The following is a 25,379-nucleotide window of genomic DNA, read 5'->3' as shown; positions in this document are numbered from 1 at the left end:
TCTCTATAGTAAAGAAGTGGCTTTGAAGGAATTGGAGGGAACTCCGACACAGCCAATTCCCTGAGCAGGATCTTCGTGAAGCTTGCTTCAGGGCTGTGAATGCCAAAAATGTGCAAGGCTGGTATAGGCATAGTGGCTATCTGTAGTACGATGGATGTATCAACTGTGGTGTGGGCAATATTACTATGTGGAGTAGACAATAGCTGCATGTATGGGGTTTGGATATCTACAAGGGTCATATAAGAATCTTACCAGAGTTTAATGAATGGTAAATGTGCAAATAAACAGCAGGGTATCACATTGTAGATCTCAAGCTAGACAGCAGGCCTTGCCGCTTTGTCCTCGTCAGAACATTCAGATACTGTATAAGACATAATTTAATGTTCAAAAGAGTGTCAGTTATGCTTTTCCACTTGAGTTTGAGTGAGAGTGTGGCAAGTTTGCTGAATTTTCGATTTATTTGAATTTTTCAGCTTTTCCACTATTTTGAACCGCCACAAACACATGAGTCAAGACTTTCGAGAATGACTGTAATTACGAATCATTTACGATCATGCCACATTGTATCATAATGCAATTGACAATTGTACATCAGTGCAAGTACAAGATACGTACACTTGTCAGGAACGATGTAAAGTATGAACAGTAGTGCTTAGCTAGGATTGACATGCGGAAGAGTCCATATGCTGCAAGAAGCCTAGGAAGTCAAGTAAGTGAAACATGTGGCATCGAAAGTGGATAGCACAAGAATGGTACTGAAGCCAACATACCCAAAGGACGTGGTAATGCCTTTGTCAGGATTTCTGCGATATTCCTGCGAGATGGCAACCAGCTATTTGGAAAAAAATTTTGATGTACTTGCAGAATCAGTAGCGAATGTCAGACTCACAGATGTGAACCCTAACTTCTTTGGATCAGGAGATACTTGGCACCAATGCTGCGCCTGCGTTGGTTCAGACATACAGCATGCCACAATGCTTTCTTTTGGGCCGCATGTCTGCAGGTCTTTGATGTTTGATTCATCATGTTCTGTCAGCTAGATCACTGGTCGTTGGTCAGGATTTCAAAAAACTTGTTCGGATAGCTTTTCAGAATATTGAAGTACCTCTACAACACTTTGGATGGCCATCATGGCATAAATACTAGAGGTAGCACATATATGTTATAATGTTATGTATAGCAAGAGCAAATGCTACATTAATACTCAAAGTAGCACTGATATAAGCTCAGTCTGGACTCTGAATCTGCACTGGAATCGCACCCGCGAGTCACTACAGTGTACGCATACCTTTTTCGGCATGTCAAATATGCTCGACATAAATTAGCTACTCTAACGTCAAAATTCTGTCATTTTCAATATAAAATACTGCAATAGACTCAGTTTTATATATGGAATATAACTTGTTGAACAAGTAAACACAATTCTAAAGTTTGAAATTTTCGTCATCAAAAATTGAAACAATGCCCCCCAAAACTGTGTTTTAGCGCTGGTAGAGGGCCTGTAGGGCCTTCGGGTGAGTGTAAACGATGTTTTAAGGGATATATACAGACCCTGAAATGTATCTAAGACTCCATTGATGGAATTATTTTGCTCGGGAGTCCGACACAGTGGTGAGACTTGTATTTGTGGACTGCAAAGGTTGTTTGATATGTTGACTAACCAGCCTGTCGCTTTGCTTTGGCTTGTGCAGAGACTTTATTGGAGTACAGCGTAATAGTAAGTATGGGGCAAATCCAAGTGGACTAACAGCTGAAAAAAAAAATCAATCCACATTTTGAAAATTGAAACATGGGCGCTTAATTCAAGAAAATTAAACTACGTGTATTTTTAAGCTAGTTAGCCTTTAGGAAATATCCGATGGGGTTCTGAAGTCCAAAAAAACGTAGTGCGGAGGAGTCGAAAATGTGTTGCGTGCACTGTAGTACTAAGATTGATCTCGGACGACTTGTCTCTCACTTCGATCAAGCTCATCGGTCTACTTCTGTACAAGAAAACGCCTGCTCAAGGTGTGTTTCGCACATGGCTTTCTGGAAAATTATTCGAATTTGCACCTGCAGGCAGCAGCACAGTGACTTGTGTACTCAATCCCTAAGCTATTTTCGTTGAACTACAAATGGCAGACTGCTCTTGTCGTATCCTCACTCTATCTTCTTCGAAGGATGATACCTTGCAGTTTCTGCAAAGCACGTTTGTCGCTGCAGTGTGGTCATTTCTTGCATTGACAAGTCAACACAGGACTGGCAAAAAGTGACCTCCCGATAGTAACCGACGATTCATCTATCATCCCTTGGACTATCACGAACAAGTACTATACTGCTGACGTGCACTTTGAATTCCATCATCTCCCACATTGGATACCAAATAATCACGAGTTGGAAAGTGTGCCCGCCTTGGTGTACACATGGACTGTCGGAGAGGCAAGCACTCAAAGGCTTGCTATAGTTTTTGTACGTGCCTGACTTTTGAGCAGCCATACCGGGAGAATGTCCAGATGATATCACAACGCCTATCACATCATGATTTTGAAGTATCTCTTGCCATTCGACTTCCATCTACTACGCCCGGACGTGAAGATACTGAAGATGACGAGATAGACTCATTTCTTGGACCCCTTGGGGTTTGAGTTCGTCGACGTGCAAGATTTCGGGAAATCTTCCGCCCATCATGTTCATGGTGGTAAGCATATGCAGTTCTGAAACATGGAGACCCGTCCTGAGTTCTACTTCCAGGAGTTTCCCGGGCCATAGATGCCTTGAGCACGATCATGTGGCCCTCCATGGTACAAACCTCAAAAGGAAGGGGTCTTGGCCTCTTGGCGACGAACCGTGATATGGGAGAAGACCTCAGCAGCCTCATCGCTACGCGCTCCCCAGGAGAGCGTGATCGCATGCAACGAGAACTCGAAGAGTTAGAGCAGTGGCTCGATGAAGATAATTTCGGGGGCGATCTTGACGCAAGTGAGAAAAACATAAGCAATGATCCATGGAGCGCCGCAGCCACAACCGCCAGCTCGTCACCTACAGAGGGTTCCCCTACCCAGGGCCCCCACAACCACACATTTGACGATGATTTCACCGCTTTCGTGTCTGCTTCAGCGTCAGCGGCAGATGTTGAAACTCAGTCTGCACAAACATCTTCTGAGAGACAGATCCCACCTCTCCCTTCGTTGAGCTTCAGTTCAACGTTCACTTTCGACTCTGGTTCTGATACCTCCGGACGATCGACGCCACCTAATGAGGAACACGACTTTTCCCGCTTATCCGCGAATGACTCAATTGTTGGTGTATCTTATAGGTCTTTAGGGTCAGTTTCCGATTTTGGGGACCCGGAAGTAGAAGAATCCCACAAACGTGAAGACTCTGACGACGAAATGCCTTCAAATTCTGAGATTGCTGCTACCTCAGAGCGTATCTTCGGTGCAACGTCTCTTACTTTCTCACCCACTGATGGAAATAACACCTGTCCGCTGCAAGAGGATCTTTTTGTCCCGTCTGAAGTCGAAGCCGCCGACGCGTCAGAGACAGACCTCGAGCGTTTCGACCTGCAAAGCATGCTGAGCGCGCTTCAGGGTCTTAAGGAGGAAATTGCGGGAATGCCTGACTCGCAGGAACGTAAGAGAGCAGCTGCTAGAGTGGCGTTAGGTTTGGTTTATGGGCTCAATGGAAATTCCGATTGAAAGGTGCGAGCCAACAACACGCAATGACTTTTGCTAATTCGAAAGATAGTACTAAAGAGACTGCATGCACGGCTGGAAGGTTTTGTAATTATCTTACGCGACTAGTCGTATAGGCGCGTCCCGTGTAAACCGGTAGGCATTTTGACACTCCATCTTCCAAACTTCATGTTGTGCCGCCGTTTGCATACCCTCTTACGAGAAAATCGAGGCGAAATAACAATTCAGTGAGAAGATATTCATAGACCAAAGGAATACAATATATATCAGACTCCTCGTTTGAAAGCAGTTATACAACACAGCAAGGTGTGCGCGTTTTGACCTGATCAACCAGAAACACATACTCCTTGGATTGAGTTACTCAACATTCTCTTCGTCTTCTTTGTTGTCCCCAGTCTCATCCCGGACACCTCCCGACACAAAGCTCATGATACCAGCCATATCAAGCTTTTCCACTACGTCTTCCGCAATGCTAACGTCCATGTTACCCAGCACTTTGTTGACCTCATCTAGTGTCCCGATCTTGAGCGCAGCCTTCAGGTCCTCGGGGAAGCTCTCGAATACCTCCCATCGCATCTGCAATGCTTTGCGAACTTCTTCAACATCCAGGTCCTCCGTCCCTGGACCCTCGAGGCGTAAGTCCTCAGGCGGAGGACCATCAGGTACATTGAACGAGATGGTTGCAGATGGATTCTCGGGCACAAGTTGTATCTGCTCCTTCTGCACGTCAGAAGTCTCCACTGCTGCCGCTTTTGCACGGGTCTTAAGGTGAGAATATGTGCCTTCGACATCCTTGACGAAGACGGAGACAGCGCGCTGGTCGCCTGAGATCATCCTACGAAAGCATCAAATTAGTATCTGTACATCAGGTTATGCAGGGATCAGGTACTTGCTTTTGGAAAAATAGTCGGACGCCATCTTTGCCCAGCTTATCGCAGTACTGCAGGAGTAAGCTTTGGTGCACGCATTTCTCTGCGTATTTGAACTGGCCCTTCGACTCTGCACGGAAAGCCGCCACAAGTAACGCGTCAGATGCACCGGGCACAACGACTTCACGATGTGCTTGGATGAAGTGGAAAGATTGCGTGTAATCCCATAACGGTAATCGAGAGAATTGTTCGAGAGAAGGTGTAAGTTCTGGTAGCTCCTCCTCTACCTCATCTTCATCAACAGAGTCTGGAGAATGTTTTGGAGCAACCGATGACGATGGCGCATTAGAACTCGAGGCAGCAGGATTCAGCACCTCGATCTCAGTGGTTTTGGTAGTCTTGGTCGTTGTCGGCACGTCGACTTTAGCATTCTTGACGGGTGGAGGCGGTGGTTTTGCGGGAGTATACTATCGGGAACGTTGTCAATACCATCAATGAAGACTAATAGAATGCCAATCTTACCTTGCTCTCGAATCCTTCGTGGATATCTTCACTTGTGATGTGCTTCTTTTGTTCATTCTCCTCGACATCAAGATCCTTCTCCAACTTCTTTGTGTGATCTGCGAGCTGCTTGATGTGCTTATCGAGACCGCTGAGTACAGCAGCCTCCCGCTCATCTGCAGGGAGGCTCTTTGCGCTATCCCAAACTTGCAGGAGCAGAGACAGTATCATCGCATCATAGGTCGGCTGATCTTTGGCATTCGTTGGCGGTGCCTCTGGAGATGGCTGTGTTTGCAACTTCTCCACCAGTTGTTGGAAGTACTTCAACCCGCCGTCTGCGCTGCCAAGTGTAGCGCGAATGCTGTGAAGACGGGGAGAAAGGACGCCATTGCATGCGATCTCGGCGCCGAGGGCTGAGATCTTGAGTTTGCGGGTCTCGCGCTTCTCATGAATATCGCGTTGCTTCCATCTGATGAGAGAACGCTTGTCAACGTTCGGGTGGCCTTCGATGTCGGAATCGTCAGAGAGCTCAAGCTGATCCCACTTGGAGTAGTTAAGTGGCATCGCGTCTTTGCTAGAAGATCCGGCTGGTCAAGGGGAATATAATATAAGGGGGATACAGGAAGGTTGGCAGTCCACGAATGTTCTCGAAGAACAACAGCGTCTCAGATAAATACAGCTTGTGTGATATACTAGTAGATCACTGGCGCTTGCCAGCAGTTGCCAATTCTTCCACCAAGTACTAGAATGCCATGGGCCGAACTTCCGAGACTGTCGTCAACGGGAACCTTGTTTTTACAGTGCAAAATAGCGACACTGGTAAAGATTTTATACAATACTACATAGCTTTGTGAAGAGGTCTGAGACTGTTATCCTTTAAGTACTTCAGGACTTCAGCGACGAACTTCGAGCATATTGATACAACAACACTTCGTTTGGGTGGCAAACAAATGTGCTTATAACACATTCAAGTGGTCGACCACGCCACGAAATTTTGAAAACGCTGGAGACATTATTTACGTACCCATTTTTTGCAATTAACAGAGCACGATGTATGCTGGAGTGGAAATGATGATATGAACACGGATACGAGCATCCATGCTTCATTTCAGATATATGCGTTCCTGCAGTTTGAAGTTCAATATGTAAGCTCATAATAGTCGACACATGCATTTTCCTTAGTAGCGACGGTGACAATGATGACGAGATGTGGACAAGGCAATGAGATTACTTCTTTACTTTCAGCAACTCCTTTGTGTCCTCTCCAGTCACTGTATAAACGAGGAATTTTTGAGCAGCAATCATCACAAAGCAAGCTACGACATACCATTCAACAAGAGGCTCTGGGCATCCAACATCACTTTATTTCCTGAGGAGGCCAGCATGTTAGCAATATCCCTCGCGGCCTCAAGCCGACGGAGTTCCAGGAATCCTTTGTTCGTGCGCATGGCTTCGCCGATCAGCTCGGCACTTTTCGCCTCACCTTGAGCTCGCACTATAATAGACTGCAGGAGACACATCAGAACTAAGACAAACCGATAATCGCTTCGAGGATATTACCTGCTTTTCTTGGATGGCCTGATCAACCAAGAAGGCGGCCCTCAAAGCTGTTTGTTGAGCGACCTGGAGGGGCAAAATTATCTTGGCAAATAGGATATGTATCAGATTACTTGCCTGCTTGGCCTCGACAGCATGCGTAAACTCGGGTGAAAACGCCACATGGGTGATAGACACATCGTCTAGCACCACATTAAAGCGCAATGCACGATTTGTTAGGTTCTCGCGAATTAACCGGGACACCTGACACAAAACCCATCGTCATTTTACCACACAGCAGCAACTGAGAATACTCCGTACCATCTCACGTTGTGTGATAAGCTGACTTGCATTGAATTGTGCGACCACGCTTTTGAGAACTTCGTTGACGATAGACGGTAGCACGCGCTCGTCATAGTCTTTTCCTAGTTCACGGTATATTTGAGGCAGCGCCGATACAGCCGGCCGGGACAGAACTCTGCAAGTGATGTTAACCATTTGCAAATCTACAATTTTCAAAATTAAGCGGGTACAGGCATGTCGCAAGCTGCAGTCCTCACCTTTCGTGCCAGTCAAGCTTGCTACACTCCGAGGCTTTGCACGAATGTCGAAAACTATTGGAGTCTCGAACCAGGGAACCTGAGGAACGTAAGCAAACAAAATGCATTAAAGAGTGATACGGACCACAACATGTGTCCCTTCGCTGTACACCTCATCCTTAACACCCTGGAGACTGAAGCCGGATGAGCCGTCAACTTAGAAAACGCCTGACATAACAGCCCACCGAGTATATTTGATAGCTCTGTGACCACCGTCAACTTATTTGAGTTGTCAGAAACTGCTACAAAAATCCCGAAACGAGACACACCGTTGAACAAGCTCGCATTTAGAAGAAGTCCACCGCCAACCAGTGCAACAATAAGGCCTCCGCCTGCGAGGAAGCGACCTGGACCTCCTGGCATGCCACCACCGCCTCCTGACTGGCTAGCCCTCTTTATTTGTTGAGTGAATTTTCTGAATGCGTCTTGACTGTTCATGGTGTCGATTATGCCCTGAAGAAAGTTCAAAGCCTTGCTAGTGTACGTGCACACACCGGCACACGTCACGTGCTCATCAAATTTCAAATTTTACCAAAAAATCTTATCTTGCTAGTGTCTTTGATTCCTTCCATCTCCTTTGAGCTACCAAGTGATACCGTTCGTAACTCATCAATGTTCGGGGAAGCAAATGCAGCTAGCAGTGTCGTGCGTACTCGCCTATTATCTTAACTGACTCCTAGGCTGACTTTGATTTTTTTTATTGAAGTTTGGATGGATTTCAATAGCATGCTGGTCAGTGATGCAAAGAATTCAAGTCAAAAAATTAGAGTCATCTTGTATAACCTCCACAGGATTATCGTATATTCTCCTCAGATAATTGAGAATTACCAACTAGAGAGCGGGGAGGGCTTATCTCTCCTTTTTATCTATGTATGGTTGTTGGGTGATGTATGTAATCTTATGGGTGCAGTGATGGCCGGATTGCTGCCTACCGTGATTATCATTGGAGTTTATGTGAGTTTTATGTCTTACTTGTAATCTACCTCCCTGATGACACCCTTATCGGTTAGTACACTTTATGCGACACCACATTGCTTTGCCAAGTTTACTATTACCGATGGAAGCGGCAAACTGGGCGGCACGTTGTACCTGTGCACATCCCAGGGGAGGCTTCCGAAGAAACCTGCCTTATTGCTGATAGTCGCTCGGCGAATCCCCCCGAAAGACCAGGGCCCTCAATCACGCGAATTTTTGTGCAGTACCTAGCCGCTATCTCATTCGTATCAGCCACTGGTGTGGCGGCGTATTATATCAGTAATTGGCTTCCCAGCGATGACACTTCTCCAGCCATTCCAGATACGAAGTTGGATTGGCATATCCAGGTTATAGGGTGGACCAGCGCCAGTGCTTATCGTGCGTTTTTGTCATACCATGTGTGGATGCCTTCACTTACTATTCCTTGACAGTTGGTGCCCGGCTGCCACAAATAGGTCAGTATCATACACGCATAGCGCCAGTCCCTCTGTTCTGAATTTCAACGCAGTCAAAAACTTCAAGACCAGATGTGAGGGTCTTGCTCCTGGGTTATTTGTCTTTTCTATCATGGGAAATACGACATACGCATTATCTATTATTGTTGCATCTCGCGACCCAGATTATCTGATCAAGAATGCAAGCTGGCTAGCAGGTATTTACTCGTGACTTATGTACTTAGTGCATGCAGTTGACTCACCGCTTAAATCCTTTAGGTAGTGGTTTGACCGTCTTTCTCGATATTCTTGTGCGTCCAATCGCTCTCTGCCAGATGGGTTTCATTACTCAGAACTCTAATTCTCCTATCTTTAGGTGCTCAGCCAGTTCTTTTATTACGGATTCGTTTCAGGACAGCGAGGCTGGATCGATAGAGTTCCAGTGTAAGTGTATCAGTGCTCAGTGTTACTATTAGAAGACTGTATTCTACGTACTGTTTCCTAGACCTAGTAGAACTTTGCGGACAGCTGTTACGCTTGTATCTTTATTTGGCTGAGCTAACGGAGATGACATGCACGCTCGTGAAACTAATTGCATTGCCATTCTGCCCAAAAAAACGTCGAGGATATGGTACAAATGACCCATATCGCTGGATTTTGCAGTTCTTGTTAGCTGTGTGGGAAGGTTATTCGGATCGAACCAGGGACTTTGCACTTTGTTTGAATCTCACTTTGCCTCGTTGCTCTCCTCGTGTCCGAATTGCTATTTTGCCGCCGCACGTTGCAAGTTTCATCAAACAATTCCGGACGAAATGTCCCCCTGGGGTAACTCGATACAACATGCTCCTGGCCTCGTGCCAGTCTCAACGGACACCGCAAGTTTCCATTATTTCGCAGGTACATTCTTATCCGTGCGATCAACTTAAAACCTTTTAGTTCTCGTCGGATTGGGTCCCCATCTTTCTGTCTGGTCAATTTTGTACGTACCAGAATGATCGCGAATTCAGGCATGTCATATCTTAGCCATCGATTAACTGCGATGACACTTATGTGCACACGAACAGGTGGTGTTTGAAAACGTCCACGGCTAGTCAAGCCGCGTTTTGTTGGCAGCCCTACAACCACATCACCGTTTTTAATTCAGCACTTTTACGTGCGGTTGTTCAGCACTCATAAAGAGTTCAGTGACAACCACGTACCCATCGATCACCTCTAGCCATCATACTATATGATGCAGTGGCCATCTTTATCTCGCTCAGCTAGAGACGATACCACCACCACCATCGCTGATCGCCGTGGTACAAAGTTATCCGATGTGACTGCCGCTTTTCTTACTCGGCCATCTAGCGTATCATCCTCGACGTCCTCATCACCAACATCTCCTCCTCCACCTTATGAAGCAATTCATTTCCTATCTCAACCGGTTTCGCAATGCATTCCAGGTTTTGTCCCAACGTCGTCTGCCAACGGCAGATCGTCTCGTCATGAGAGCTCTGCGCTATGTGTGACACGATACAACGGCGACCGCTCACTCTCAGGAGGAAGTTCGACTTCGGGTGTATCCATCCCTCATTTGAGGGAGGCACTAGACTCCCTGGATACTCAGATGGCATCCTTGCTTAACCAGCGCCAGGAGCTAGAGTCGCACCTAGAACAAGTTGTTCGATCCCAATCTCCTATCCATCGAATTCCAGAAGAACTCCTTTCGTCGATATTCGTCGCAGGGGTGTGTAATATGGGAGAGGATGACCCACTATTAGTAGCGACCTTGATGTTGGTTTGCCGACATTGGAGGGACGTTGCCATCGACACCCCAGAACTGTGGGCGGATATCTGCGTGAGTCCGCACGACTCCATTGAGAAAGCGCATCGCAAGCTCGCACGTTCAAAGTCGGTGCCTCTCGACATCACGATCAACTTCACTCCTCGAGCTGACAATTCGAGCGGTGCCATGGAGAGTATTATTCATGCGATGGATCTCATTCGTCCTGCGCTTTGGCGAGCAAGGTCCTTTCGCCTCAGTGTTCCAAACAAACCACAGGCACATGCTGCCCTTCTGCGTTGTAGAGAAGAAGCTCCCTATCTGGAAAGTATCTGTATCCGCGTATTTCATTCCATGCAGGAAGACCATTACTCCAGCCCCTGCCTTCCACTTTTCAAGGGGCATACTCCTCGCCTTCGTTCCTGCTCTTTTACATCCTTTAATTTCAACTGGGACAGGAGAGTTGTATCAAACCTGCGTGTGCTCCAACTAGGGGGCTACTGGAACGGGTCTTCACCATCTGTCGACACCTTGCTAGACATTCTGCGAGGCTGTCCAGGTCTCGAAGAACTTGCCTTGCGCAATATGTCGGATGTGGATCCTGAGACTTGTGTTCCTCTCGAACATGAGTTTATATCTACGAAGGTCGTGAAACTCCCAAGGCTTACCAAGGCATCGTTCTATTACGCAGGCATCATGCGTACACGGATGCTTCTCAGTCAAATATCGTTCCCTGCGCTTGAGTCGCTCGACTTCTGCTACCTCGACAACCTTACACCAGTTTTGGAGCACCTTCGACAACAATCTCTTACTTCCCTTCCGCTCAAATATTTGCGTATCGAATCAAGTTTCTTGAATGAACCGAAGTTTATAATGCTACTTCGGCGACTTACATCATTGGCTACCCTGGAGTTGGTTGACGTAGAGGATATCACATGCTTCTTGTTGAAGGTGAGCATCCCCACGACCGTCTCATTGGCGCATATTTTAATCATTTCTCATCAGAATCTTTCTTCGCCGCCTGTGGCCCACCCTTGGGTATGCCCCAAGCTAGACCGTCTCAATCTTGACGGGTGCACTGCACTCGAATGGGACGCTCTACGAGGACTTGTGGAATCTCGCCTCTCTGGTCGCCCATCTCAACTCTCCTCTGCTTCGGCCGCAGCAGCTTCGCGCTCATCCTTCGTATCCACCGCGTCTGCCTCTGCTCATATCCATGCTTTGTCCCTCAGCCGTCCTGCGACGCCCACAATGCAGCCTCGTCGTTTGTCGTCGATCGATGTCACGCGCTGTCATCAGATCAGCAAAGAGATGGTGCAGTGGCTCAAGATGTACGTCCGCGATGTTCGCTGTGAGCCAGCAAAGGGGATATGGGGAGAGTCTATCCTACCCTAGTGCTGGGCAGCTTCACGATTAATATTTTTCACGAACAATACATACCTAGACTGCAAATACTTGAATTTGATGAGTGCTATGTGGATTTCCTGTACTGCTTGTATACTGTACTTATCGCGCACGATAGTGTCTGCACATCATGGCATTGTGTATGTAAAAAAAGGCTGTCACTTATTAAGACTTTATTGCTCGTGTGTAGTTTGTAGTTTTTCATGCAATTCACTTGAGTTTGATCTTTTAAGCTAAACTGAAGTCGTAAACTATGTGTTAAGATATGCGAGCATATGTTTCCTTTCGTTCTCTTCGCGCTTTCGTACCTTTGCAAATCCTCTTCGACCTCGACCAACCTCAGCTCTCTTCCTTCGCAGCTCCTCAGACGTCCTAATGTGGGATGCCAATGCCGCTTGGTTATGAGTAACCCGCTTCTTCGACTGCTTATATGGCCCCTCCGTTTTCGCCTTCAAACCAATCCCGAGGCGGTCAGATTTAAGTACCGTCGGAATAGGGGTCAACAACGACTTCTGTGAGTACGGATCAGGTTCTTTAGATGCACAGGACGTTGGAGGGAGCGGGAGGGAAAGCGATCGGTGGAAAGATTCAAAGTCATCATCTTCTGGCTCTGATTCGGATTGGGTGAGGTCTATGACGTCGGGAAGTGTGTCTCGAGATTCCTTGTCGTCGAGTGGTATGCTAGTGCTAGTACTAGTACTTGCCCCCGCATGCGAGGTTGACGCAGATGTGCGTGCTGGACGTAGAGATCGAACGGCGTGTGCACCGAGCCCTTCTCCTTCGTTCCAGCCACCCTTCTGTAGTAGACCGAAGCCTTTGTTGGATGGCCCTATCGCCAGCCAGACTGGAGGAACAAACCGTTCCTCCGATGGTAGTGGTGGTGGATCTCGTGCGAGGAGGTCCGCTAATGATGGTGCGGGAGAACTAGGTTTGCTCGATGGTTCAGACTGAAGCGCTCTTTTGATGAACCAGTTGTTCTTGGTTGTAGCCTCCTTCTTTGGTTTGGGAGCCTCGTTGGGTGTGCTTGACGATCTGGGTGTTAGTGGTTGGTTCTTCGACGTCTTAGAGCTATCTCTTGTCAGAGCTCTGTACCACTCAGAGGTCCCGTTGTCTGGAGCAGAGGCGTTCGAAGATACTGTACGGGTAAGTGAAACAGCAGAACCCCACTCATCGTATTGAATGCGCGCGGGAACAAAGGAAGGAGGTGGGGCACGGCGAGTAGCAGAGAAAGTTGGCGCTGCGTTCCACTGTTCTTCTTCGTCTATTGGAACTTGACCTGTCTCCTTCTCTAGCCGCTCTCTATCTGCAGGATCATAGTCCGAACGAATGTGATGAGCGACAGTGGCCATGGTTGTAAGCACTTGAGGACCGTCAGTGATTGGCTGGCTCTGACTAAGCAGACTCATCACCCCTGTCATCGCCACCTTAAAAACCACAGAACTAATCAATATCCAAAATACGCTGATTGAGCAGTTATTACAGAATGTACGTGCGAGGTGACAACAAATATATGATACCAGTGCTATGTCCACTAAATGAAATGAGAATGAGATGACCTATCAACCGATAGGCATGTTGGAACCATTATACGAGAATCCTATGGCAGACAGGGTGAGTCAAATTCCAAGGACGTCGTAATTGACATACCAGCGAACTGAGCTTGAACGGTGGATGAGAGGTGGGAGCCATCAACATAACTGTCGATAGGCGCCTCGGCCGTGAAGACAGTGTCGAAGTTAGAGACATCCTAAACGTCGACGCACTCAACAAACACGTCCTCCCACGGAGACATGCACTTACCACGGGACTTGACACACTTGGCTTGAACGGCGGTTGGATCTTTTTCTGCAGAAGCTTCTTGAAGTCAATGTGGTTTACGAAGAATGGGTGTTTCTTGATCTCCTCAGCGCCGTTCACTCCAAGTCGTTTCGAGGGATCTCTGTTGAGAAGACTGGTCAGGATGCTTCGGGCTTCTATGCCAATATCGGGGCCAAAAGTGAGGGGATCAGAAAGAATCTTTTGATACATCTTGTCCGTGACCTCTGACGTGGACGGTCAATGGCAGAGACACAAATACAGTGATAGGACAAACCATCATAGAAGGGTGGAAGACCAGAAAGCATCTCGTACAAAAGTACACCAAGAGTCCACCAATCAATCGACTTGTCTAAAATATATGGTCAGGAAATCATATGACAGGCGACGAGGCGGAACTGACTATATCCTTGACCATTCAGGATCTCTGGTGCAAGATATTCCGGTGTGCCACAGAACGTGTTCGTCGTGTCTGAGTCCTTCATGTTGAGCTTACATAGCCCGAAATCGCACAATGCGATGTGTCCAGTATAATCCAGAAGAATATTTTCTGGTTTCAGATCACTGAATTCCAATGAGCACAGCACAAAAAAGGAAGACGGTTCGCCCACCGGTATACAACGTCGAGCTCATGTAAATGTTCCAGAGCTAATAGCAACTCAGCACTGTAGAATCGCGATCGTTCCTCGTTAAACCGTTGTTCGCGTTGCAAGTGGTGGAAAAGTTCTCCTCCGTTGACAAAGCTAATGGGTGCAGTCGTGAATGACATCGAGAGGCGAACGTTGAAATAACCTTACGCAAGTACCAAGTACAGTTTTTGTTCGGATTGGAAACTGAATTTCAGAGGCACGATGAAAGGGTTGTTGACACGGGCGAGCACGAGCCGCTCCGCCAATGTGTGCGTGATTTCTTTTCGATCGACTATGTGAGCTTTTCGAATGGTCTTGAGTGCATATATCCGCGTGGTATCGCGCTTCCTGACTTGCATGACCTGCAAGGAACGTAAGTGCGACTATTGACGCGTCAATACTGCAACCTACCTTGCCAAAGCTGCCTTTGCCGATGACCGTGATGAGCTCGAATTCGTCGATAGTCAGAGATTGTCCCTGTCAACCTTGTTAGTCGCTCATAGCTCGAAACACGAAACCACTGACAGAGCTAGGCTGGTATGCCACACCAATTTGAATCTTTCCCTTGCCACCTGTCATGTCGTGCCACTGGTCTTGGCCCACAACACCAATATTATCAAAGTCCGGCGTGAACTTGATTCCGCCCATGAAGATATCATTGCCCATGTCATCCGCTAAACCATCACTGCCGACTTTGGGCTGTTCGGTTCTCAAGTAGCACTGTATTGAAATTTCTGAGTGGCGCGAGACATCGCTAGCAGGGAATTGAGGACGAATTATACGTGACATGAACTGAACGCTCACAACTGGGCCTGGTACATATACAGTGGTTTCTCCAGATCACCGCCCAGTGGGGTAATGAGGACTTGGTTGACTTCGAACTCCATTACCAGGTAGGGTAGCCACCAGCATTGGGTACGCTGGATACTGTCTTTGGCGCCATGACGCTTCACGAGGCGCCTCTGGGTTACGCTTGAGGGAGACACCGACGCGGCGACCTTGGCCTGTTGCGTGGATAGCGCGGTTTGGACAGCAGAAGGGATCGTGGTGCCTGCAGGAAGGGCCAGGCCTTCAGCCCATAGAACGCGTATGCTAAGAAGACCGGTCCGTGAAGTAGGTTTTCCCCCAGGATTGCTCGGTGTCGGAGTAGTCGACCGCGGAGGCTCGTCTGGGCATCCAGCAGACAAGGTGGCTGTTGAAGCTTTTTTAGTTAATTTGCCGAATCCCTTCAACATGGCGTCTTGTCGAGCAAATGAAGAAAATACTATATGGCTAATGTTTGAATTTGCACAGGAACGATGTGACAAAAGGACTATGTTACACTCGGTTTTACAGTTTATAGAAAGTCGGCAATCGCACGTGGCAAAAGTCGATTTAGGACGGGCCAAGTCGGACAACCGCGTCTCGAGCTTACAAGTAACATTATAACCCAAGCTCGACCACAATATATATAGGACTGAGCGCTAGACTTGTATCACATTGACAATGACGAAAGTCTTAAAATTGTACTTACTAACATTGTGCGATTCCCGATTGGCTCCACGGTCCCCTATCCAACACCCCTCTAACCAGCAGGAATGTGCAAGAATAGACTGGAATATCTAGCAAGCCAACGGCGTTAGGAGCCTTGCTTCTTTTCAACGCCAAGGAGGCATGTAATAGTAACATCCCGTCGGAAAACCCAACGCAGGACTAATACTTGAAGTTTTCCGACGGAAACTCCCTTGAACCAGGAAGACCGGATCACCGTTGGTGGTCCAAGATAGTGCAAGCACAAGCTTACTTAGCACTGATGTACGACACAAATTCAGGGAAGCAGTAAAGTGCCTGATGGGCCAGTCATTCGCACCTATATGCTGCAACGTTAACAGCAAGGGCAGGGCCCCGGCAGTCCCCCTGATTTAGGGCAGTTCGAAATGCGTTTTCATGATGGTCGCCAAGTCTCCGTCCCCTTCCCATGCATCGGTGGACTCTCATGAAGAGAGCATGACGTTCCACCAGTATTTTTAATTTTTGAAATTCGAATACTGGGTTACATAAGGTTTTCCTGCAAAAGTAGTACACCTGAACGTTGGCTGAATCCCAGATGATGTCGAGGCTAATTTTTGAACAACGATGAAAGGAAAAGAGCTTCGCGGTGTTTTCTATGTTGGTGATGGGCAAGATGACCAATACCTATCGGAAATTATATCCATTGTGATTCATAAGTCTAATGCGGGCGGGGGCTTGCTGGTAATTGTCCGAAAAAAACTTTACCAGATCGTAGCAAGTGGCGTCATGAGGCTAGTACGAGTCGCGCTTCAAGCGACTCATCGGACAATGCATTGGTAGCCGGAAGTATACCAAAAACGGGTTGCTTCCTTCTGCTTCTTCCCTGGGAGTGCGTGGCTGACTGACTCGGTCCAAATTTTCTATCTGTAGGTCAACATGAGTCAATGCTGTGTGTAGACTTTAGATAATGATTGTATTTCAAAAGCGCACGTATGATACCAGCCTTCGTTGGCGGAGATGGACGACGAATACATCCTTCGACGTCGAAGAGCCTGTTGATAAATTTGTTAAAGCACGAAGATAACAAGTTGGCATAAAGGGAAAAGAACCCGTATCTGACCCATGACCCCATAATATCAAACGGGGAAATACCTTGAGCACTACTAATCAGGACGGTCTCATGACCCAAGCAAGGTAAGTGGCGTCTGATAGCGGCGATCCTGACACGATATCATAGGATCTAATGCGAGGGGAAGATACATCGCCGCCCGTCAAGTTTACACTGATTGGCCCCGGCTCGAAGTTGATTGCAGCTGCTCAGTCAGTTGAGCGAGTAGTAACCGACGTTACTTACACATGTGAAACCTCTGAGTCGAGTGTCTAATTGACGTGCCTGGTCGACCTCCGATCGAAGGAGCATATCGAATCATGCCCTCGAATCGAACTACACTTGGAACTTGAATCTTGATACTCGTAGTCATTCAGGGCTAGGATTTGGGCGTAAGTGTGCCCACCTGAACTCTACTCAGAAAGTCGAGTCTGTAAAAAACATGTTTTCCAAGCTGTTGTCTAGCTCAGCTGCCCCTAGCCAGTCAGCACTAGTCATGGTGACCAGCTGCGCATTTAAACCTTATAATAATTGGTGCACGGTACTATACTAAAAATTTTTGGACATGAGTGTGGGAAAGGGCAATTGAAAGGTCCCAACGGGATTATGTAATCATCTTCGACTTATATGGATTTTGAAATTGAATGTTTTCGGGCCCGGTAAGAACTCGAAGAGGACTAGGCATGCTGATAGCTGCTCAGATTTTCGGAATAGTACCATAGTCTCGAATCCAACACGCGCAGCATGTCGTACAGGGTTTCACATACCGTGGAAGGAAACAGTCATATACCTCGTGGGTGTTACCTCGGCAGCCTGGGTCCCCTATGCCTCGGGAGCACTGAGATTGCAAAGATGACTAAATCACATTGACGTGACCGGGCCTTGCTGGTATATATCCAGAGATGCCGCAAGTCAGCGTAATGCTACAACGTTCCATTCCCGACTGAATATTAGACCCTGTCTAATCTAACAGGTCCATGCAAGTACGCCCATCCTCAGCAGCCCATTAATCGCGCTTCCTGTCGTTCTTCCAAGGTCATGTCAGACAACAACTTGTCCGTGCATGGCGAGAAGCGGCCTCCTTCTCAGGAATCTCGTATATCACAAATCAAGTCGAAGCCCGGGTTTTTTTCCCGGAACAAGCGTGCGTCCATCGAGGTCGAGAAAGAGGATCCAGATGATCGTGATGATGTTGCTGTGAATGCAAAGCTGGCGCAAGCCTCTCCGCCTGTCTCATTTTTTTCGCTGTTCCAGTGCGTTCTTTTTTACATTCAAATCGTCTCTCAACCCGACCTCTCAACAGGTTTTCTACCAAGTTCGAGATCACAATTGACATTATCGGCGTGGTGTGTGCGGCTGCTGCTGGAGCAGCTCAGGTGAGTCCGTCAATACCGAATCATCTCCTATCGTTTACGTATCGTCCATCAGCCTCTCATGAGTCTGCTCTTCGGTAACTTAACCCAAGATTTTGTCAACTTCAGTTTGGCAGAAAACAATTATACTGAATCGATACAAAGCGGCGATCCCACTGTCATTGCACAAGCTCAACAGATTCTGAACGCCGCTGCAGCAGGATTTCGCCAGAGTTCTGCACTAGATGCTTCGTATCTGACATACATCGGTGAATTAATCCCTGTCTTTCTATCAAACTGCCATTGACTGTGTGTACAGGTGTCGGCATGTTTGTGTGCACATATGTGTACATGACTGTTTGGACCTACACCGGCGAGGTTAATGCGAAAAGAATACGAGAACAATATCTTCAGGCGGTCCTCCGTCAAGAAATCGCTTACTTTGATGACGTCGGAGCAGGAGAAGTTGCCACTCGCATTCAAACTGATACTCGTCAGTATCGGTCCATATTATTGTTTTTTCTGTTTTGTTGACGTAACAAATAGATTTGGTGCAGCAAGGCATATCCGAAAAAGTCCCCATCGTCGTGAGCTTCATTGCCGCATTCATTACCGGTTTCGCCCTGGCATATGCTCGATCATGGCGCCTTGCTCTGGCATTGACGTCGATTTTTCCATGCATCGCCATAACTGGAACTGTCATGAACAAATTCGTTTCCAAGTATATGCAGTAAGTGTTTGTTCTCTAGGGAACGAAGGTCCCTTGATACGATTCAATATAGAATGTCTCTCAACCATATCGCCGAGGGAGGAACCCTTGCTGAGGAGGTCATTGCCACTGTCAGAACTGCGCAAGCTTTTGGATCTCAGAAATTCCTGTCATCTTTGTATGACAAGCACATCGATGGCTCACGCACTGCTAACTCCAAGGGTGCCATTTGGAATGGTGGAGGGCTGGCCTGCTTCTTCTTTATCATTTATTCCGCTTATGCTCTCGCTTTCGATTTTGGCACTACCCTTATCAACGAGGGGCTCGGTAAGTTCTCCCGTTCTTGGAGCAATAGAAGATCCTTTAATATTGTAAATATAGCCAATGCCGGCGCAGTCGTAAATGTGTTCCTGGCTATCTTGATTGGTTCGTTCTCTCTGGCCCTTCTTGCACCTGAGATGCAAGGCAAGTTTAGTTCTTTTGTGTATTTTGCATCGCCTCATAATTTATCTTAGCGATCACCCACGGACGTGGAGCTGCTGCTAAGCTATATGCTACGATCAATCGTACCCCCGCAATAAATTCCGCTGATCCAGGAGGTTTGAAACCTGAAAAGGTCATCGGCGAGATCAATTTCGATGACGTCAGATTTAGTTATCCCTCCCGCCCCGACGTCCGTATCCTGAAGGGTCTCAGCATAAATTTCCCAGCTGGTAAGACCGCTGCACTCGTCGGGGCATCTGGTTCTGGAAAGTCGACTATCGTTTCACTCATCGAGCGTTTCTATGATCCCTCCAGTGGCTCCGTCAAACTTGACGGTGTTGACGTGCGGGAGTTGAACATAAAGTGGTTGCGATCTCAGATCGGTTTAGTCTCCCAAGAACCCACACTCTTTGCGACAACGATCCAAGGCAATGTCTTACACGGTCTTATCAACACCCCGTACGAGAACGCCTCCGAAGAAGAGAAATTCAAACTCGTTCGAGAAGCATGTATCAAATCAAATGCTGATGGTTTCATCACCAAACTTCCGCAAGGATATGACACTCTGGTCGGCGAACGTGGGTTCTTGTTATCAGGTGGGCAGAAGCAGCGTATAGCTATCGCTCGTGCCATCGTTTCCGATCCCCGCATTCTCCTTCTTGACGAGGCCACCAGTGCGCTTGATACACAATCCGAGGGCATTGTTCAGGATGCATTGGACAAGGCTGCCGCTGGGCGCACGACTATCACCGTCGCTCACCGACTCTCAACAATTAAAGATGCGGATAGGATCTTTGTCATGGGAGACGGCCTCGTTCTGGAGCAGGGCACCCATAATGAGCTATTGGCCGATGAGAACGGCCCATACGCACGCCTCGTCCAGGCACAGAAGCTGCGCGAGACACGTGAAGTCGAGAGCGGCACGTTAACAGTTGGGGGCGAAGAAGATACGGAGAAGGACATCCTGGAAGATATTCCGCTCGATCGCAAACCCACTAATCATTCGGTAACCAGCGATATCGTAAACAAACGCATTGAGGAGAAAGCGAAGGCCGAGGTTAACGAGGACGAATATAGTTTGTTCTACTTGTTCAAACGTATCGGAGCTCTTAATCGGGAAGGATTGCATCGCTATGCAATTGGTGCTTTCTTCGCAACATGTATGTCGCTTTAAGAGTGCCTTGTTATTACTCTGACATGCCAGACAACTAGGTACTGGCGCTGTTTATCCTGTATTTGGTATTGTATATGGTGAGGAACCTTTGACTCTTACGTATCTCTGGGGTGACACATTGATATATTTCCTATAGGTAACGCAATTACTGGATTCTCTGCTCCGACGAACGCTCAGAGACGTTATGATGGCGATCGCAATGCCCTATGGTATGTGCTTATGCGTATATACAGGCTGTGTCGGCTAAATCTCAAAATAGGTTCTTCATCATCGCCATTTTGTCCGCATTATCTATTGGTCTCCAAAACTATTACTTCGCATCCTCTGCAGCAATTTTGACGGCTAAGTTACGGTCAATCTGCTTCAAGGCTATCCTTCGTCAAGACAGTGAGCATTACAACCTTTTTTTCTCTATCAAACCTAATGCCTGGCAGTTGAATATTTTGACAAGGAGGAGAACAGCGTAAGTTCTTCCACTGGTATATGGATGTTCCATTTGTTGACGGGATTTTGTAGACTGGTGCACTGACGTCGAATCTGAGCGACAATCCGCAGAAAGTAAATGGCCTCGCTGGCGTTACTCTTGGAGCGTAAGTTGACGTTATTGTAGTGTGGGTTAATTCTCATGCTTGAGCAGAATCGTGCAAGCATTCGTGACAGTGATCGCCGGGTCAGTGATCGGGTTGTCCTATGCATGGCAGCCGGCTTTGGTCGGAATGGGTGCGATGTCCTTTAACATGATTGAACTTCCACTTACTTTCCAAATGCAGCATGTATTCCGGTGCTTATTTCTGCGGGATATATTCGTTTGGTATGTAACATCATATTTGTTTTGGAACTCGCAGACATTGACTTAACTACAGCGAGTGGTTGTCCTGAAGGACCAACGGAATAAGGCAGCACATGAGTCGTCAGCGCAGCTTGCATGCGAGGCTGCGGCAGCCATCCGTACAGTCGCATCCCTAACGCGCGAGGAAGACTTTTTACGGCTCTACAGCGCCAGCTTAGAAGAGCCCTTGCGCAGGTCGAATCGTACGGTAATATGGAGCAGCTTGTTTTACTCCCTTTCTCAAGCCATGTCCTTCTTCGTCATCTCATTAATTTTCTGGTACGGCTCACTCCTCGTCTCGACCTTTAAAATTACCATCACGGGATTCTTCATTGCACTTATGGTAAGTCGAGAAGAGACCTCATTTAGCCTTCCATTGATTTATGTCGTGTCAGAGCACAACCTTTGGGGCAATTCAAGCTGGCAATGTCTTCGCCTTCGTACCGGATATCTCATCTGCCAAGGGTGCTGGTGGAGCAATCATCAAGCTCATCGATTCGACCCCAGAGATCGATGCTGAGTCGCCTGAAGGGAAGAAGATATCCGGAGAAACCGTCAGGGGCCAAATTCGCTTTGAGAACGTTCATTTCCGTTACCCCACTCGTCCTGGCATCCGTGTCCTCCGCGGCCTATCGTTCAAAGTTGAGCCAGGTACATATGTTGCTCTAGTTGGTGCCAGTGGGTGCGGTAAAAGTACAGTGTAGGTGTCCATTTTCCTCGACATTTCAGTGATCTCATGCTGTACTGCAGCATCCAGTTGATTGAGCGATTCTATGATCCGTTGTCTGGCCAGGTTCTGCTTGATAACGAACGCATCGACGAGTTCAACATTCAGGAGTACAGAAAGCAGCTTGCACTTGTGTCCCAAGAACCAGTAAGCAAATAGAATCCTGGGGGGAGTTTGTCTGATCTCTCATTCATCATTCAGACACTCTACGCCGGCACCATTCGCTTTAACATCCTGCTAGGTGCCATCAAGCCAGAGTCCGAGGTAACTCAAGAGGAACTTGAAGCTGTTTGCCGCAACGCCAATGTTCTGGATTTCATTAAATCTCTTCCCAAGTATGTCTCCAGTTGTCACTTTAAGCGAATACAGTACTGACATAACGATCAGTGGCTTTGACACCGAAGTCGGTGGGAAAGGGTCGCAACTTTCTGGTGGGCAAAAGCGTGCGTGACCGATGATTTTCTTGTTTCTCTCCAAAGTGTTTACTCCCCAATTAGAGCGTATTGCGATAGCCCGTGCCCTACTTCGCAACCCGAAGGTTCTTCTGCTAGACGAAGCCACTTCAGCGCTGGATTCGAATTCTGAGAAGGTCGTACAAGCGGCCCTTGATCAAGCTGCGAAGGGTCGTACGACGATAGCAATAGCTCATCGTCTATCGACGATTCAGAATGCTGACTGCATGTAAGAATTCACTATTGATGTCCCAGAGACAATCCGTATTGATACTTTCTTTCGCAGATACTTCATTAAGGAAGGCCGCGTCAGCGAAGCTGGCACTCATGATGAACTCCTTTCGCTGAAGGGCGACTACTACGAATATGTCCAACTGCAAGCATTAAGCAAGAAATAGATGTCCAGTCATGTTAGTACGAGTGGTATATTCTCGATGAACTTTAGAAGTGTAATTACCATATCATCATACTCCACTCATCACTCGGGCATATCGTAATTCAATAGTAATAAATATACGGAGCAGGTCAATGGACTTACAGTTGTTTTTATGACAATGCATATATGATTGCGGGAGCTACTGTGTTGTGGCCAAGGCAGCGTCAAAAATGATCAAACCTGTTTGATTAAGTGATAACTCTTTCTACCAGATGCAAACCTGAGTAAGGCTCTCGCAAAGGCCTCTATAAAGTGTACCATCACAAGTTGAGACAGGGGTTGGATTTAGGATTGAGGTTTTGTGATAGAGCTGCACGATCTCGCGAAGATGAACATGTACGGAAAACGGACAAAAGATTTCAGTCTGTGACACGATATTGAGCTCAAGGAGTCCAGGAACAAGTAACATGATGTTAGTAGCCATAATCAAGCAGCTGGCGAAAGCAACAGTATTACAGCAGGTGTACTCGCACGCCCTCGGAACAGCATAGAGCTGTCGATGGAAATGATAGTGGCATGGGTGAAAATTTAAGTGCGAGTCTACCACAACGGAACGAATCGACAAGGCAACCTATGCGAAGTACATCAAATTGTTCTTCTTCTTGCTTTGTACTGCACGACACAGTTAGAAAGTTATCAAAGATAGTCGTTGAAAATAAGTTGCTCACCCTCAGCGATTCCGCTTAGGAAATGTTCGTGCCCAAGCTTGGTAGCACCCTCACGCAGGGCGATCATACCAGCCTCCACACAAGTCGCCTTCAACTGAGCGCCATTAAACTCGTCCGTGCTACGCGCTAACTCTTCAAAGTTCACGTCTGGGCTGACGGTCATTTTCCGTGAGTGAATTTCTAGGATACGGGCGCGAGCTGTCTCGTTTGGTAGTGGGAATTCGATTTTACGATCCAGACGACCTGAACGGAGAAGGGCGGGATCAAGAATGTCAATCCGATTGGTCGCTGCGATGACCTGGACAAGGTGAACTGAGTATAGGCATATCACATCGATAGTGAATAGTATCACCTTGATTCGCTGGTCGCTCGAGAAACCATCAAGCTGGTTCAACAATTCTAACATCGTTCGCTGCACTTCACGATCACCACTCTTTTCTGAGTCGAAACGCTTTGTCCCTATAGCGTCCAATTCATCAATGAAGATAATCGCAGGTGCTTTCTCTTTGGCGAGTTCGAACGCGTCACGAACAAGCTTAGCACCATCACCGATGAACATCTGAACAAGTGAAGGACCGGCAAGCTTGAGGTAGCAAGCCTTTGTTTGCGCTGCACATGCACGGGCAAGGAGAGTTTTCCCAGTACCTATCAAATATATAAGCAATGGTGCGCATGTAGATAGGATGCATACGTACCTGGTGGCCCGTACATCAAACAACCTTTCGGCGGTTTTATGCCCAGGGTCTTGAACTTGTCTGCCTGCTCCATCGGAAGAACAATGGCTTCGACCAACTCTTCAATTTGCTTCTCCAAGCCACCAATATCAGTGTAGGTTTCTGTTGGGCGTTCATCGACCTCCATTGCCTTGACGCGTGAATCATATTCAGTCGGAAGCTTGTCGAGGATCAGATAAGAGTCTTTGTTAACACCGACAAGGTCGGAAGGTCTCAACTGGTCGGCAGGCACGAGACCTATAAGAGGGAGGAAAACAGTTTGTCGGGTGGATGTCTTCACGACGGCACATTTGCCCTTGCGCATTGAGTCCAAGTCACGATTTGCCCCGTCTTCCTCTGATTCAGGATCGACGTCTAAGATCTATGGCAGATAAACAACGGCATGTGACGATATAACCTGGTTGTGCGTACCTCTACCACATTTCCAACAAGATACGGCAAGACTTTATTTTGCTTAATCTTCTCCCCATTGTCGCGTATCTTCTCCTTCATTACGTTTTGCTCATGTTGTAATCGTAGCGTGTCCGACTTCATGACCTGCATCACCAGGACAAAGTACTCTTGAGCTGAATTCCGGTAAATGTATTGCAAAATATAAACGACGCACCTTAATATCATTATCAATTAGCCGTATTCTGGTCAAAATCTCCTCCGTAGTCAAAGCCTTTATCTCTTCTGGAATGTCATCCCAAGTCTCTTCTGCGGGTTGATCTGGCTCTACGTCCATTTCAACGCCGTCCTGACCTGGAGAAGGTGAAGTTTCTGGTTGCTGTGGCGCATCTGGCTTCTGCACGTTGTTATCTGCAGGAGGTTCTGATGGAGGGTCTGAGGAGGGAGTTGAGGACATGTGAATTGAGAAGCGGGTGGTAGAAGTTGATGATACAGTGCTGAACTGAGATACTCGCCGACGCGTAACCCCTCCCAAAAAGGGAAAATCGGAGTGGTACAAACAACGTGACCTCTCTAGGACGAGAGTCGACGAGATTCTATCATATTTGTGCATCACTAGCTATAGCTA

General features: G+C 47.4%; 9 protein-coding genes across 9 annotated transcripts; 4 read left to right on the top strand and 5 right to left on the bottom strand.

Moving 5' to 3' along the window:
* The first annotated feature begins 1,872 nt into the window (after positions 1-1,872).
* On the top strand, positions 1,873-3,870 carry EDB93DRAFT_1129346 (uncharacterized protein). The gene is made up of 7 exons (XM_041448875.1): positions 1,873-2,007; positions 2,059-2,184; positions 2,237-2,418; positions 2,472-2,568; positions 2,642-2,677; positions 2,731-3,680; positions 3,727-3,870. Exons 2-6 carry the CDS (start codon positions 2,115-2,117, stop codon positions 3,675-3,677), a joined length of 1,332 nt encoding a protein of 443 aa, XP_041310775.1. The 5' UTR covers positions 1,873-2,007; positions 2,059-2,114; the 3' UTR covers positions 3,678-3,680; positions 3,727-3,870.
* Positions 3,871-4,031: 161 nt separating this feature from the next.
* On the bottom strand, positions 4,032-5,608 carry EDB93DRAFT_1239131 (Cdc37 N terminal kinase binding-domain-containing protein; the record flags this gene model as incomplete). Its single annotated transcript, XM_041451595.1, has 3 exons — positions 4,032-4,509; positions 4,568-5,010; positions 5,066-5,608. 3 exons carry the CDS (start codon positions 5,606-5,608, stop codon positions 4,032-4,034), a joined length of 1,464 nt encoding a protein of 487 aa, XP_041310774.1.
* Positions 5,609-5,885: 277 nt separating this feature from the next.
* Positions 5,886-7,707, bottom strand: EDB93DRAFT_66709 (band 7 family-domain-containing protein). The gene is made up of 8 exons (XM_041457045.1): positions 7,449-7,707; positions 7,365-7,398; positions 7,265-7,313; positions 7,141-7,219; positions 6,902-7,086; positions 6,605-6,844; positions 6,372-6,549; positions 5,886-6,315 (listed from the first exon to the last, which is right to left on the bottom strand). The coding sequence occupies exons 1-8, from the start codon at positions 7,615-7,617 to the stop codon at positions 6,272-6,274; spliced, it is 978 nt and encodes a 325-aa protein (XP_041310773.1). The 5' UTR covers positions 7,618-7,707; the 3' UTR covers positions 5,886-6,271.
* EDB93DRAFT_1129341 (PQ-loop-domain-containing protein) lies at positions 7,670-9,252 on the top strand. Its single transcript, XM_041448874.1, has 8 exons — positions 7,670-7,824; positions 7,886-7,911; positions 7,971-8,133; positions 8,190-8,532; positions 8,586-8,609; positions 8,663-8,806; positions 8,868-8,899; positions 8,965-9,252. Exons 1-8 carry the CDS (start codon positions 7,792-7,794, stop codon positions 9,034-9,036), a joined length of 837 nt encoding a protein of 278 aa, XP_041310772.1. The 5' UTR covers positions 7,670-7,791; the 3' UTR covers positions 9,037-9,252.
* Positions 9,253-10,359: 1,107 nt separating this feature from the next.
* Positions 10,360-11,745, top strand: EDB93DRAFT_1079800 (uncharacterized protein; the record flags this gene model as incomplete). Its single annotated transcript, XM_041445484.1, has 2 exons — positions 10,360-11,301; positions 11,356-11,745. The coding sequence occupies 2 exons, from the start codon at positions 10,360-10,362 to the stop codon at positions 11,743-11,745; spliced, it is 1,332 nt and encodes a 443-aa protein (XP_041310771.1).
* A 130-nt stretch (positions 11,746-11,875) lies between these two features.
* Positions 11,876-13,649, bottom strand: EDB93DRAFT_66788 (uncharacterized protein). The gene is made up of 3 exons (XM_041457046.1): positions 13,555-13,649; positions 13,402-13,501; positions 11,876-13,351 (listed from the first exon to the last, which is right to left on the bottom strand). The coding sequence occupies exon 3, from the start codon at positions 13,170-13,172 to the stop codon at positions 12,006-12,008; it is 1,167 nt and encodes a 388-aa protein (XP_041310770.1). The 5' UTR covers positions 13,173-13,351; positions 13,402-13,501; positions 13,555-13,649; the 3' UTR covers positions 11,876-12,005.
* Positions 13,158-15,526, bottom strand: EDB93DRAFT_66965 (kinase-like domain-containing protein). Its single transcript, XM_041457050.1, has 10 exons — positions 15,003-15,526; positions 14,724-14,952; positions 14,610-14,675; positions 14,367-14,560; positions 14,181-14,312; positions 13,973-14,133; positions 13,847-13,921; positions 13,555-13,796; positions 13,402-13,501; positions 13,158-13,351 (listed from the first exon to the last, which is right to left on the bottom strand). The coding sequence occupies exons 1-10, from the start codon at positions 15,431-15,433 to the stop codon at positions 13,314-13,316; spliced, it is 1,668 nt and encodes a 555-aa protein (XP_041310769.1). The 5' UTR covers positions 15,434-15,526; the 3' UTR covers positions 13,158-13,313.
* A 2,194-nt stretch (positions 15,527-17,720) lies between these two features.
* Positions 17,721-23,133, top strand: EDB93DRAFT_1129326 (P-loop containing nucleoside triphosphate hydrolase protein). Its single transcript, XM_041448873.1, has 22 exons — positions 17,721-18,050; positions 18,101-18,173; positions 18,226-18,418; positions 18,469-18,642; positions 18,696-18,879; positions 18,932-19,185; positions 19,240-19,323; positions 19,374-20,501; positions 20,554-20,592; positions 20,652-20,724; positions 20,775-20,902; positions 20,950-20,978; positions 21,032-21,105; positions 21,153-21,235; positions 21,286-21,326; positions 21,379-21,687; positions 21,740-22,044; positions 22,095-22,218; positions 22,273-22,406; positions 22,459-22,514; positions 22,569-22,752; positions 22,810-23,133. The coding sequence occupies exons 1-22, from the start codon at positions 17,836-17,838 to the stop codon at positions 22,919-22,921; spliced, it is 3,996 nt and encodes a 1,331-aa protein (XP_041310768.1). The 5' UTR covers positions 17,721-17,835; the 3' UTR covers positions 22,922-23,133.
* Positions 23,134-23,530: 397 nt separating this feature from the next.
* Positions 23,531-25,208, bottom strand: EDB93DRAFT_1080274 (26S proteasome subunit P45; the record flags this gene model as incomplete). The annotated part of the gene is made up of 6 exons (XM_041445521.1): positions 23,531-23,571; positions 23,628-23,925; positions 23,980-24,272; positions 24,323-24,722; positions 24,773-24,898; positions 24,969-25,208. The coding sequence occupies 6 exons, from the start codon at positions 25,206-25,208 to the stop codon at positions 23,531-23,533; spliced, it is 1,398 nt and encodes a 465-aa protein (XP_041310767.1).
* Between the last annotated feature and the right edge of the window lie 171 nt (positions 25,209-25,379).

The sequence above is a fragment of the Suillus bovinus genome, assembly GCF_016758785.1.
Source record: "Suillus bovinus strain UH-Sbo-P2 chromosome Unknown EDB93scaffold_10, whole genome shotgun sequence".
NCBI classification, from domain to species: Eukaryota; Fungi; Basidiomycota; class Agaricomycetes; order Boletales; family Suillaceae; genus Suillus; species Suillus bovinus.
The sequence above is the reverse complement of the archived record's forward strand: the minus strand, read 5'-3'. Positions and strand labels throughout refer to the sequence as shown.

Coding starts and splice junctions, on each gene's coding strand:
- EDB93DRAFT_66965 (XM_041457050.1), bottom strand. CDS start 15,433: ATGTTGAAGGGATTCGGCAAATTAACTAAAAAAGCTTCAACAGCCACC. Junction 14,676..14,723: donor TGGCATACCAGCCTAGCTCT/GTCAGTGGTTTC, acceptor CAAGGTTGACAG/GGACAATCTCTGACTATCGA. Junction 14,313..14,366: donor AAACTGTACTTGGTACTTGC/GTAAGGTTATTT, acceptor TGCACCCATTAG/CTTTGTCAACGGAGGAGAAC.
- EDB93DRAFT_1129326 (XM_041448873.1), top strand. CDS start 17,836: ATGTCAGACAACAACTTGTCCGTGCATGGCGAGAAGCGGCCTCCTTCT. Junction 18,051..18,100: donor TCATTTTTTTCGCTGTTCCA/GTGCGTTCTTTT, acceptor ACCTCTCAACAG/GTTTTCTACCAAGTTCGAGA. Junction 20,979..21,031: donor TTGACAAGGAGGAGAACAGC/GTAAGTTCTTCC, acceptor GGGATTTTGTAG/ACTGGTGCACTGACGTCGAA.
- EDB93DRAFT_1129341 (XM_041448874.1), top strand. CDS start 7,792: ATGTTCGGGGAAGCAAATGCAGCTAGCAGTGTC. Junction 8,533..8,585: donor GACCAGCGCCAGTGCTTATC/GTGCGTTTTTGT, acceptor ATTCCTTGACAG/TTGGTGCCCGGCTGCCACAA. Junction 8,807..8,867: donor GAATGCAAGCTGGCTAGCAG/GTATTTACTCGT, acceptor TAAATCCTTTAG/GTAGTGGTTTGACCGTCTTT.
- EDB93DRAFT_66788 (XM_041457046.1), bottom strand. CDS start 13,172: ATGACAGGGGTGATGAGTCTGCTTAGTCAGAGCCAGCCAATCACTGAC.
- EDB93DRAFT_66709 (XM_041457045.1), bottom strand. CDS start 7,617: ATGAACAGTCAAGACGCATTCAGAAAATTCACTCAACAAATAAAGAGG. Junction 7,314..7,364: donor AGAGCTATCAAATATACTCG/GTGGGCTGTTAT, acceptor ATCCGGCTTCAG/TCTCCAGGGTGTTAAGGATG. Junction 6,550..6,604: donor AGGCCATCCAAGAAAAGCAG/GTAATATCCTCG, acceptor TGTCTCCTGCAG/TCTATTATAGTGCGAGCTCA.
- EDB93DRAFT_1129346 (XM_041448875.1), top strand. CDS start 2,115: ATGGCAGACTGCTCTTGTCGTATCCTCACTCTATCTTCTTCGAAGGAT. Junction 2,185..2,236: donor TACCTTGCAGTTTCTGCAAA/GCACGTTTGTCG, acceptor AAGTCAACACAG/GACTGGCAAAAAGTGACCTC. Junction 2,419..2,471: donor ACACATGGACTGTCGGAGAG/GCAAGCACTCAA, acceptor ACTTTTGAGCAG/CCATACCGGGAGAATGTCCA.